Source organism: Rhinolophus sinicus, chromosome 17 (genome assembly GCF_057876585.1).
Source record: "Rhinolophus sinicus isolate RSI-liver-muscle chromosome 17, RSI-T2T, whole genome shotgun sequence".
Classification (NCBI taxonomy): domain Eukaryota; kingdom Metazoa; phylum Chordata; class Mammalia; order Chiroptera; family Rhinolophidae; genus Rhinolophus; species Rhinolophus sinicus.
The window spans coordinates 56983864-56996698 of record NC_142517.1 but is presented as its reverse complement, the minus strand read 5'-3'; the positions used below and the strand labels follow the sequence as shown (position 1 = coordinate 56996698).

The 12835-nt window shown below is 40.0% G+C and overlaps 1 protein-coding gene across 2 annotated transcripts in view; it reads left to right on the top strand.

Annotated features, from left to right (window-relative positions):
• The first annotated feature begins 753 nt into the window (after positions 1 to 753).
• LSG1 (large 60S subunit nuclear export GTPase 1) overlaps positions 754 to 12835 on the top strand; it is a 28610-nt gene continuing 16528 nt past the window's right edge. The window contains exons 1-6 of one of the 2 annotated variants that reach the window (XM_019723325.3): positions 754 to 930; positions 2511 to 2637; positions 8083 to 8203; positions 8383 to 8469; positions 9001 to 9087; positions 12107 to 12167. In XM_019723325.3, the coding sequence (XP_019578884.3) occupies positions 832 to 930; positions 2511 to 2637; positions 8083 to 8203; positions 8383 to 8469; positions 9001 to 9087; positions 12107 to 12167 (582 nt within the window). In that variant the 5' untranslated portion in view covers positions 754 to 831. The remainder of the gene's footprint in view (positions 931 to 2510; positions 2638 to 8082; positions 8204 to 8382; positions 8470 to 9000; positions 9088 to 12106; positions 12168 to 12835) is intronic. The other variant, XM_019723317.3, reaches the window with a different exon arrangement.

The following is a 12835-nucleotide window of genomic DNA, read 5'->3' as shown; positions in this document are numbered from 1 at the left end:
AGCAGCCTCACTGTTTCACTTACAGGAAAGTTTTAATAGAATTCTAAGTGGAACTTTTTTTTTTTTTTTTAATAGTTGACCCTTGAACAAGGCACCGACATCCCGTGGTGTCGAAAATCCTCGTATAACTTCTATTTGAAATTAAGTTTTTAAGGCTGAGCCTGATGGCTTTCCCTGCATCCTTGCCAAACTCTGGAAACATGACTCATCCTTCCATTCCGAACTCTCAACCAGGCAAGGTTTTTCTCTCCACTTCGCAACTCTGGAAGACTAAGTACACAAAAAGTGATTTAGTTGATGGGCTTGACAGCGGGAAGGCCATACCTTGGGACACCGGCGGAAAGAAAGAGCCAGCCGGGTCGCAACGACAGCCACCTTGCACTAGGGGCAGAAACATCCCTCCCCCGAAGCTCCGCCTCCTCCTGACGAAAAGAGTCGGGAGGCGGGGTTAGTACCGCGACCACGAACGGCCATGGTTTCCAGCTCCTCTAGTTTCTCGCCGGACGCTAAAGACTGACGCACAAATCTGGAAGGTACCATTCTCTGATTCAATCACTCTATCCAAATTTGAGATAGTCTTAGAAATATCTTTGGAAAGTTAAGTTACTAGGGAATATTTAGATTTACATTCTATAATAATTGTAAGCTCGAGATATAAAAAGGCAGTTTAGAGCAACTTATTCCTTTTCCCGTTCAACGCGGGCCTCCACTACTTGGGCTCGCTCTCATGCCATTTCCGGGGATCGCGTTCTAGGGTTCCGGGGATCGCGTTCTAGGGTTCCGGAAAACGCGCTCGTTCGGCCGGGAGGTTAGTGCGGCGGCTGTTTCACCATGGGCCGTAGGAGAGGTCCAGGTGCCGGGTCCCTCGGCCGGGCCCTTATCCGACACCAGACTCAGCGGAGCCGTAACCACCGTCACACCGACTCCTGGGTAAGATAGACCTTGTCATCTTTCTCAGCCTTTCTGTGTAGTTTTAAGAGTGTGACTGTGCGAAGCCTGGAGTCAGAGGGCACTGGGAAATTTCCCATAGGAAGTGACGAGTAAGTAGGGTTTTGAAGGATGAGTGTAAGTTTCTGCCACGCCGTTAAGCAGGTGCTTCTTCTAGGAGGAACAGAGGGCACAGAGGTAGAGGCTTGAAAGGAAGGCTAGTGTGATGATATGGCTGGAGTGAGATCTTGAAATGTCAGGATAATAGTTTGGTCTTTGCCTTACAAGCCATGGGAGCGTTTGGAAGTTTCTGAGCAGGAAAGACACAAAAATTACTTCTTTTTGTATTAATTTGGTCAAAGAATGGACTCTCCTATAGTGGCTGTTTGCTACTAGAAATAGATAATAACTCTTAATTCCTGCTTCACCCTTGCTGTTCCCTAGTGGTTTTGCCCAAAGATGAACAGCGCATCTCCAGATTGTGGCGGACTGGCCTAATATTTCCTTGGACCCCTAAGGACGATCATAGTTTTAGGATCCTTGAAAAATGGACAAAGTAGATTCACTTGTGCTTGTTATTTGAGCATTCATAACCCCAGGTATTGGAGACTAAATTCTCAGTAAGAATCTGTGCCTTTAAGGTCAAAGATGCAGCTGGCGCTATCTATGTGCCACTATCACACCATCTAATTTCCATCCATACAGTATGCACAGTAAGCAACATTGAGGGCTTATCAATATTTATCAGGTCAGAGTTACTCTGGACATTAGATTACTGATCATTTTAGTTGATTTTGAAGCAACTTGTTATTAACATATACTTTAGGAAGTGGTAGGAACATTAAATACAAATTCTAAAGAACTGGATTCTCATCCTTTCTCTGATTTTTGCTGATTCTGTAGCCTTGGGCAAACCACCTAACCTTTTAACCTTCATTGTTTTCATTTATTTGTACTTGTACTGAGCGTGTAGCTAGGATGGTGTTTATCAAACTCTGGTTTGTATCTGGTAAACAGTTTAAGTAGGTTGCAACTAACAGTTTTTTAACCTAACAGAATAGAATTCAAAATACCTGAGTGTATTATGTAGTAAGGTAACTTTGTTTCAGGACCCTTTTGTTTCCATTTCACTGTGCTGAATGGTACACAATTGTATCACTGTGTGTATCACAACATTTGGGTCACTGTCTAAAAGATATTTTAGTATTGGTCTCCATCAAAAAATTTTGACTAACTGTGGCTGCCAGGACCAGAGTCTGGGTTCAAATTCTACCTCTAACACTTATTAGCTGCAACTATAGGCAGTTTATTTTCTCTATTTAAGCCTGTTTCGTTATCAGGTAAAATAAAGACATTAAAATTTGCTTCAAATTATTTTGAAAATTAAATGAAATAATGAATGGAAAGTACCTATCATGAAGTAGGAAAGTGCTCATTTAAGTGGTAACTATTATTAATATTGACTCTGAAGGGGCTGATAACATGCTCCAGACCACAGAATAGTTCCTTGGGATTTTAGAGTTTGTTTTTTGATGTCAAAAGCAGAAGAGAGTGGCTCTATTTTTACCCTGTTTTATTCATAGTTGCACACAAGTGAACTCAATGATGGCTATGATTGGGGTCGTCTTAATCTTCAGTCGGTGACGGAACAAAGCTCCCTTGATGACTTCCTTGCAACTGCAGAACTTGCAGGAACAGAGTTCGCAGCTGGTAAGTTGTTTGTTGCTGAGTGCATCTGACACTAGTCACGTTTCTGTCTTTGCTGACTAGATAGATACAAATAAATCTATATGGGAGTGTTTTGTGGGCCCTACTAAATTCATAAGTGAGCTGTCTTTAACCCAAAGGCAAATATCCCAGAAGCATTGTGGGGAGGTCCGGATGAGCTGTATAGAATGTGCCACAGTTTTAAAATTCAGCTCCAAAAAAACCACTTCAAATTATATATCATCATACCAAATTCAAGAAACTCGGTCTCTCATAGGAAAAACACCAGTCAACATTATAGTAGACAATACCAGCATTTTCCAGAATGTTTTCTGATACCATTGTTAGAAACAAAGTTCTGGGCTTGCTGCTGTTACTTAGGCAATTTGAATTGTATTTTAAAGCATGTGTCAAGTCATTATAGTGAATTTTTCTGTGTGTGTAATTTGTTTTAGTCACTGCTTTCTCTACTTTGCTTTTTTTTGGGGGGGAAGGAGGGTATGTTTCTAAGCACTTAGAAAAGTACCTGTGACAGAGATAGCATTATAAACTATTATTTCTGTTGCTCTTTTATTATTGTAAGTGTTGTTATGTTAATTAGTAAATTCATTTATTTGTTCAGAATGCTTTTATTGATCCCCAGCTACTCTCAGGCATTGTACTGGCTACTGAGAGTGCAATGTTGAATAAGACAAATTTTGTTTCTTTAGAATTTTGTTTTAGGTGCAATGAAAGAAGTCTGTAGCAGACAATGGGGTCATAAAAGATGGAGTTAGTATCCATTTCTATCTGAAGGAAGACTAGTGTTGGTTAGGGAAAGCTTTGTGCTGGGCTGAGTCTCAAAAGATGAGCAGGTGTTAGAAGGATAGGTGAGATGATACAGGCGGGCAGAGGACCCGGACTAAAATGTGAGCAGCAGCCTGCATTGTTCAGAAAATAGAAGTTTGGCCTTGCTCGTCTTTAAAATACACAGGGACAGGATGGGATGAGCAAATATTGGGGAGGTGGGTAAGGGCCAGATTCTGGAGAGAATAAGGGCTTTAAGGAATCTTTGAGGGGTGTAAGCAAGTATAAAACATGATTTCCTATTTTATTAAAGGTCACTGGTGAATTTTGAGGAAGACCAATCAGGAGACTTGCTTTAGTCCCAGAAGAGAAGCAGGCCAGAACTCAAATAGCAATAGTAGAAAAATGAGGAAAAGAACAGGAAGAGTAGAGACAGGGCGCTAGAATAAATCAGACTTTGTGGAGGGGATGGAGTAAGTGAAGAAGAGTGAGGAGTGGTAGAACCATAATTGGAGTTATGAGAAAAAGGGAGTGGAAAGTAAGGAAATAGAGTTAATGAGAGAGCACTGTTTTCTTTTGAGATATTTGACTAGATATGGCAGGGAAAGAGAGGTGTGTGCTTTACTCGTATGTATGTATATGTATGTGTGCATGTGTGTGTGAGATCAAGGTTAATATTAGCATGTGCATGGGTTATGGGGTGAGAGCCAGTAGAGGGAGAAGTTGAAGACAGAACATTTGGTGTGGCAGTATCTGTTAAAAATTTAAAGTGCATAGCCTATAACCCAGCATTTCCACTTTTTAGTGTCTATGCTAGAGCAGTGGTTCTCAGATTTTAGTGAATATCAGAATTACCTGGAAAACTTGTTGCACAGATTCCTGGGTTCCTTTTCTGGTGATTCAGTAGGTGTGGGTTGAACCTGAGAATTTGCATTTCTAACAAGTTCACAGATGATGCTGTATTTTATTTAACAGTGAACACTTGGAAACAACCTAAATGTTCAATAGGTGGCAGAATGGCTAAATAAAGTAGAATAGACATGCTATGAAATACTATTTGTAGTTAAAAAGAATATGGTAAATTTCTGGATACTAATATGAAGAATTTCCAAGATCTATTATCAATGAAAAGACCAAGCTGCAGAATAGTGCATATAGTATAGTACCATTTGCATTAAAAAGATAATCTAACCTGAGTACTAGACATATATAAATGTCTACTCATTGTGTTGTACACCTGAAACTAATGTTATAGTTTGAAGTAATATTATAGAAACTGTAATTGAAAAATAAATTATTCAAAAAAATTTGACCAATCCATGTATGTATGTATGTATATATTAGAGAAAAAAAGCTTGGAAAGCTACACATTTAATCAATAACCTCAAGGGAAGGAACTGGGATTGCAGGGGTAGGGAGAAGTTTGGGGGGGTTGGTCAGAAAATGTGTGCTTTACTGTGTGGTTCAATTTTTTATAAGGCGAGTTTATGTATTGTGTAATTCTGTAATTAAAAGTTAACTTTAAAAAACATGAAAGAAAATAGAGATTAATGAGGAAATGGATCAAAGTTTGAGTCCCACAGGAGGTGGGAATAGAATGGGCTCAAAAACAAAGTTGGAGAGATTAGCTTTGTACAAAGGAAGCCGAGAGAAGGAAGCTGAAGGTGAGTGCACACGTCGAGAAATGTGTACAAGATGAGAAGTTGAGAGGGTGCATATCTGATAGCTTCATTTTTTTCTCTTATTAAGGTAGAAAGTCGTCTTCTGAAAGGAAGTGGGCAGAGGAGGATTAGGGAACTTAAGAGTAGTTACAGCTTAGGGAATAGGAGAAATAAACCAAGAACATAGGAGAGTGTTCTTCCTTCTATGGGAAGTCCTACGGACTTGGGTGATGTTGGGGCCATACACTTACAGTGGCAGTGTGATACTGCCATGTGATGAGAAATACATGCACACACACACACACACACACACACACACACACACACACAGGGTGCCACAAAAATGTATACACATTTCAAGAAAGGAAAAAACTGTATTAAAATCGTAATACTCAGGGCCATTCGGATGGCTCAGGTGGTTAGAGTGTGAGCTTTCAACAAGGTTTCCGGTTCAATTCCCGCATGGGCTGGTGGGCTGCGCCCCCTGCAACTAAAGGTTGAAAACGGCGACTGGACGTGGAGCTGAGCTGCGCCCTCCACAACTAGATTGAAGGACAACGACTTGGAGCTGATGGGCCCTGGAGAAACACACTGTCCCCCAATATTCCCCAATAAAATTTACTTTTTTAAAAAGATTATAATACACAATATACACCCATAACAAAAGATGAATACAAGTCATGTGTATACATTTTTTGGAACCCCCCCAGTATATACTCATATATGACCTTTGGAATCTCTGGAGTTAGGAATCTCTTTTTGTATGCTAATATGACAATTGGTGACTGGGGACCCCTAGATAACTTCAGGATGAGGGTTGATCTCCATACAGACCTGGGCATGATTAGAGGGTTGGGACTTTCAGCCCACCTCTGGGGAGGGGAGAGGGACTGGAGATTTACTTAATCACTCGTGGCCGGTGATTTGATCAATCATGCTACCTAATAAAATCTCCGTAAACCTTTTGAAATCCATTAGAATTCCTTGTTTCATACCTTCTCTTCCTTTTTCTTAATAATGTAGAGGTGATAGAAGTTTGTCTCAATTCTCTATGACGTGCAGATGTGCAAATAGCACTTGTCTGCTGGACACACAGGGTCAGGGATTCTTACCTGGAGACGACAGGTTTCAGCCGTCTGCGAGCCCCTCGGATTGCACGCACAGTTGTGCACATAAGTGCATTTTGGATGGGATGATGGTCCACAGTTTTTAAGGAGGTTCTCATATGAGTCCCTGACCTAACAAAAGTGCAAAATAACAAGAAATTCCACATGTGCACTGGGGACCCTCCACTTTTTTAAAGATGGCACAGATAGCACTCATTTCTTATTTTTAACAAATAAGAGGAAGGTATGATATTGTGACACAATTTTATATAATTCCCAGTTTTATAGCTTCATCCCCAGTTCCTGATACAAAAGCTTTTGAAATCCTCGTAATTTCTTGAGTAGTAAGGGCTAGAGGAGAATTTATGTTAATGAGGTAACTGGTGGTTCCCTAGGTAACTTCTGGGTGGGGGCTGGTTGCCACAGGAACCAACCCTGTGGTTAGAGGGTTGGAATTTTCAGGACCACCCCCTTACCTTCCCCCAGGTACTGGAGATTAAGTTAATCACCAATGGCTAGTGATTTAATCAATCGTATCTTCGTGTCTGAAGTAGGGCAGTCATGGTACTGTGCCCTTAAACCTATGGAGTTTTTATAGTTAGTGTCAGAAAAGAATTGAATGGTAGGGACACCCAGTTGGTATTTGGAGAACTGGAGAATTGGTGGTTGGTGTGGGAAAAACCACGTGTGGTGTCAGAAATGGTGGTGGTAGACACAGTTCAGAGACAGGCGGCTGCATTACTGTGTGATTTACTTGTAGCAGGACTCACAGCGTCACTGCTGCCATGAGAACGAGAAAGGATAGTGGGCTTTACGTAAGGTTGGACATTTGGGACAGGGTACAGTAGAGTAAAGAATTTTGATGTTCAGTCAGACTGGTTGAATGTATGTACCATATGGTTATAACCAAAGAAGGAAAGAAGTGAAGCAACAAATTGGATGATAGACTGGGGGAAGAGAAAACAATCAAGGGGCTAGAGACGTGTACAGTGGTTGGACATTGGGTGGGAGATCACCGTTGGAAGGAGGAGTTAATGTGAAAGAATTATCAAATATTGGGCTCGGATGTTTGTTTTGACTGTTGGTTGAGGATGACATGTAAGAGAATGGTGGTTGGGTTGGCCGTACTCTAGGTTACTAAACTGTGCAGACTGAGGTCATAGATGATATTGGGGGGTCTGAAGAGGGTTGCGCACAGGCTGCAGTCTTTTCTGAAAGGTCAGTAGGAACATTGGTGAAGATGTCCTATTATCCTTGAATAGAACCTTCCTTTGGCATTTTGGTAAGAAGCTTAGCTTGCTTTATAGGTTCTTATCTCAGTGGAGTCACCGGCCAAAGGACACTAGGTGACTACTGACTACGTGGTGAAATAGAGAAGGGTGGAGCCACTGGGGGAGGGGATGGGGATAGAGCCCTGTGACAGAGGTCTCTAGTTCATACATGTATTTCTCATTTATATTATTCCTTTGAATTCTTACATGGCATTAATTGTGGGTGTTCATCATAAATAAATTATAGCAGTGTAGTAATTCACAAGTTCTAATAGAAGTGAATCTCTTCCCTGAATCTTTGCTTTTCCACCCATTCCTATTGTCCTATTCCTTCCCACTCTTACTGCATTTAGCATATGGAGTTTTATAAAATCAGTACTTGAAAAAATGGTTGACCTTTTGAAAGCTTTAGTAAAGATGTTTTCTTTCATTCCTTCCTTTCTTTTTTTTAATAGAAAACTTCTTTTGGAAATTATGATTTTTCCAAGGCTAGAGGAATCTAAATCAAGAAAGCTTGAATTCTGTTTTAGGTGCTCATATTTTTAGTTTCCAAAATAATGACCAACATTCACTGTCTACATATATTGCCTCTTAAGTAATAGTACTTTTCTTTTCCATAAACAGAGAAGCTTAATATTAAGTTTGTGCTTCCTGAGGCCAGAACTGGACTGCCCTCTTTTGAGGAGAGCCAGAGAATTAAGAAGCTGCATGAAGAAAACAAACAGTTCTTGTGTATACCCAGGAGGTAAGTCAGACAAGAATGGAGCACATTACAAGGCATAACAAGGCCACTGAGTATAACATTTTAAATTTAGTATTCAGTTTTTTCCTGCTGTCTTTTCTCAGTTGCCATTATTACATCCAAATCCTCTGTTTTATTTTGGTAACTGATGTGGAATATTTTTTCCTCTGTGATTGTTTCAGACCAAAGTGGGACAAAAAAACTAGCCCTGAAGAACTCAAACAGGCAGAGAAAGATAACTTTCTAGAATGGAGACGTCAACTTGTCCGGTGAGTGTTAGACTATCTGAAGATGTGCCTTGAAATTCTGAGTCAGGCATGTTGGTGTGCTTGCATTGCTATTTGCATTTTGAGGGCTTGATTCTTCTAAAAATGAGATGGTAGATTTCTCCTTTTAAGTGCAAATTGGTGTGTGTGCAAACAGCACTTGGTGGGCACACATGAGTCCTTGCACAAAGATGGTGAGTGGGTAACTCCGTTCCATTCCTGGCCTTTTCTCCTTTTCATACCCTTCTGCAGCCATTAGTCACCCTGGAGTTGATCACTGCTTCCTAGCATTCTTCTAGGAAGAGATGTCTGGGACAAATGTCACTTTGATAGGTGAACTTCCAGGGCTTAAATAGATTAAGTACAAAACTTGAATTTGATTTTCATATTGACTCAGGAGAAAGTATATAAAAATAATTTGACAGTTAATATTTGTGTGCTTATTTTTTAATGCAGTGAGTTTTAGTGTGTGTATTTTACTTGAAATCTCTGTTATAATATTGCAAAGGTATAAACTGTTCATTTTAAAGCCAGGCTAGAAGAGGAACAAAAGCTGATATTGACTCCATTTGAAAGAAATTTGGACTTTTGGCGCCAGCTTTGGAGGGTGATTGAGAGAAGGTAAATTACCATTTGGGGGCAGAAGGGGAGGGGTTATGATATTGTGGTGGCAATATATTAGATTTGGATGTTAATATATGTTTATAGGCCCAGGGATGGGGAAGGAGGGCAGGGCAGGATTAAGCTATGCAAAGGGCTGTTGAGAATTACTATAAAAACAAAGTATGATACTATATTTCTTTTAAAACATAAATATTTTGTTATTAGATGAACACATTGATAAAGCTTGTAAGAATAATGAATGTGTACTGTAAGCTGAGTTCTAAAGCACCTGTAATGATTTCAGCTAATGTAGATTGGATTCCTACTGGTGATAATGGAAAATATGGGTGTGAAAAGGGGTAAATACCTGCCTGCAAAGAGTAAATACGTTATGGGGAGGAGGCCAAACAAAGTGCCAGGCAGCAAGCACACAGGTAAATGAAATGCAGTTTTTGTGCTCAGGTGACGCAGTACCTAGTAAAACACAAAGCAGAGTGTGATTCCTACTATGTTACAGGTAGGAAGGCGTTGGGCCCAGTCATAGAGGAAGGAGCAGTTGATAAGAAGTGGGGAAATCAAGGTGCGATTTGTTTTCATTGAGATTTGAAAAGAAGAGAAGGATTTTAATAAATTGAGAATGGGAGATTTTCAGTCTTTTTTCATGTCCTGATTGTTAGAAACTGATGAATCAGCTTTCCTCAGTCTCACCTCCTTGGTGTAGTTAAAAGGGTTTTGCTTGCCTCAGAGTGTTTGAGGAAACACATTGGCACTTAACAAAGCCTCCAGAAATGAACCTTATATTTTAAATGATGCTTTTTTTAGCAAGGAACCTTCAGGGTGTATTTTTCTTTTTTTTTTTTAAATCCATAAAGTATACCCAGTAAGAACATTAGGAAACAGGATGCTTTGGTTCTCGGGAAACAATATTAGCACATTTAGCATTGTTATGAAGAAAACAGGACTTGGATTAAACTTGTAAATGGGTAGGGAGTAATTACCTGGCTGAGTGAACAGGTGAGCAGACCCAAGAGCCCCCTTCAGGCTGATTTCAGTCCCATACTTCACCCTGGCCTTGGGCTAGAGCTGATGCTTCTAATCCTAAGCTTTCTCGGGCTCGTGGGCATAAACAGGCTTGCTTCTTACTGGTTTGACATTTTAGTTGCTGTTCTATCTATCTCTTTGTCCTAATGAGTTCCAGCCTTTACTTTTATTTTTGTAGGGTTCAAGAGAGACCAGAGATAACCATATATGTTCTACCATGTTTAACGGGAAGGCTCTTTATGCCCCTAAATAGCGGTTGGTTTCCCTAGAGTGAGCCTATACTTGTTGAAATTTCTAGCTTCAATTGGATTATAGTATTACTTGCTCTGTTATTTTTATTTGGTATTTCTCTTTGTAAGAGAGAACAGGTTTCTAAGGAATATAGTTTATATTACATGGAAGTGGATCTGAGTTACATAGAAATATTATCAATAAAGTGACTATTGCCATGTCTTTCAACAGGAAATATTTATTAGTGTGTTCTATACAGCAAATGTCTCCTTTTTGGCAACAGGCAGCTAAGCCATCTGCCTCTTTAATTTCAAGAGTAGTTATCAGAAAAGATTTGATGTATAACATTTCACCGGAGCCCAGGAAACTGCTGCAGCACTGAGGACAGAACACTGTTCCAGTAAGATACGGCACTTCCGTTGTACTGAGTCACCCTTCCTGGTACACAGTTGGCACTTTGCTCTGCACCCTAATTCAGCACACAAAACAAACTGTCTTAAGTTCGTCTTCTTACTGATTTATTTTTAAGCTGATTATTCTTTCTGCATGTTTAGTAGGTAGATATAATGTTTGTAGACCTTGTAATTTTAGTTCATTCATTAGGCTTTGTCTATCTTTTGCAACCATTCCTGCCTTTACTGTTAAATCCTCACAGTTTAAAGGCAGTAGCTATTACCTTAAAGAAGAAAATACTAGGACCTGCTTAATTTGATAATTCAAAAACAATTCCTCACAAGTTAGCAAGTCTGTGACTTCCGTTGAATCACACGATTATGCTGCAATTTTGGCTGTTCTGAAGGAAATAACACTTTCTCAAAAGCCCTCTCCTAAATGGTAACTGATTTAACACATTCCCTTGGTGTTCAACATAGTTGCTTAAGGGTTACCTCAGAAAAGGATTTTGGGGAGACTGTTGTAAGGTGGTAGTACATCTGCAATTTATCCCCTTGCAGTAGCAGTCACAGCTGGCCCTTAAAGAAAGCATCTTTCCCATGCACAGAGGCTGACAGAAGGGAGGGTCCTCCCAGAGAAGTGAAATATGTGTTCTTGCAGTGCTGGGCTGCTGTTGTCCCCACCACATTTTCGAGGGATTTGAGGGGCTTGCTATCAGCTGCAGAAAGTTTTCTTATTGCTACATTTGCTTGTAAGTTGGACCCATTGTCCTTCAGGATGGCAACTTAAATTGATGTTTTGCTGTTTTGTATTTTTGCCATTTAAACATATTCTGGAACAGATGAATGATTATTTGCCAGATACATGCTTTCTCTTGTTAGCCCTGGGTTTCAATAAGATACAGGCTTTGATGGGGGCAGCTGTCAGCAGGTGATACATTAGTTTTTTGATGCCTTAACCATGTAGATTAGGTACTGAATATACAACAGACCTCACCTTGGATTGAAGTATTTGGAATGCTCTTTTATCTTTCCAAGAGAGTTTGCTAGAAGATACAGGTAAAGTTTTAGCAGTGAAACATCATCAGAGCCCCTCTGCGCCACATGAAGAGCAGGAGGATGTTTTGATTAAGAGCATGGCCCCTGGTCCAGACTGCCTGAGTGCGTTCTGGCTCCATCGCGTAGTATCTGGTGACCTTTGACAAGTTACTTAACTGTTCTGAGCTTCAGTTTTCTCATATATAAACAGTATAATTGCACCTTAAAAAGTTAAATATGTCAAATGCTTAATGTATAAAAAGTGTTTGCTGCTATTATATGGTCAGTGTGTACATTCACTTCGCAGTGATCAGAATATCACATTTGTTTCGCAGCGATATCGTGGTGCAAATAGTAGATGCTCGAAACCCGCTCCTGTTTAGATGTGAGGATTTGGTAAGTACAGTGTGACAAGATGCAAACTGGAAGTCCTTCGCACGGCAGTGGGAGGACAGTGTCACTGTTGGCAGACACCTTCGTTATGATCCCCTGTGGTGGTTTACAAATAAACTAAGTTGGTAAAGGGGGTAATAATTAAGGTATAAGGATCCCAGGAAATAATGTAATACAGGCTTTGAATTAATAAAACACTGTTCACACAGGAAGTGTTCCTACTGAGGACCATCGCAGTAATAATACAGATTATTTTTGAATCCGCTGGTGAATAACAAAACCCTTAATGGTGAAACTCTTAGGAAGTCAGCTTTTCTACTTCTGGTGTGTTTCCTAGTGAAGAGCCAAACCTGGGAATTAATGTCAGTTACTGAGTCTTGGCTTTCTTTTCTACAAAAGCAATTTTTACATGAAAAGCTGAGTGCTGTTGGCAGTCATCACTTGGCTGAAAACTCGTCCCTCCTGGCTGACAAATCTACCAGTTATGCGCTTCTTTAGCTTAGTTTAAAAGAAACAATTTAGTAGTACTATAGAGAGGAACTACATTGTTTAAAGAAAAAAGAACCTGTTCCACATAAACAGGGCAAGAAAGCATTTCTTTGTAACCCTTCCAATTTCTTACGTTAAGTAGTAGTATGTGACCTAACTACTTTTCAGAGTTTACTGAGAGG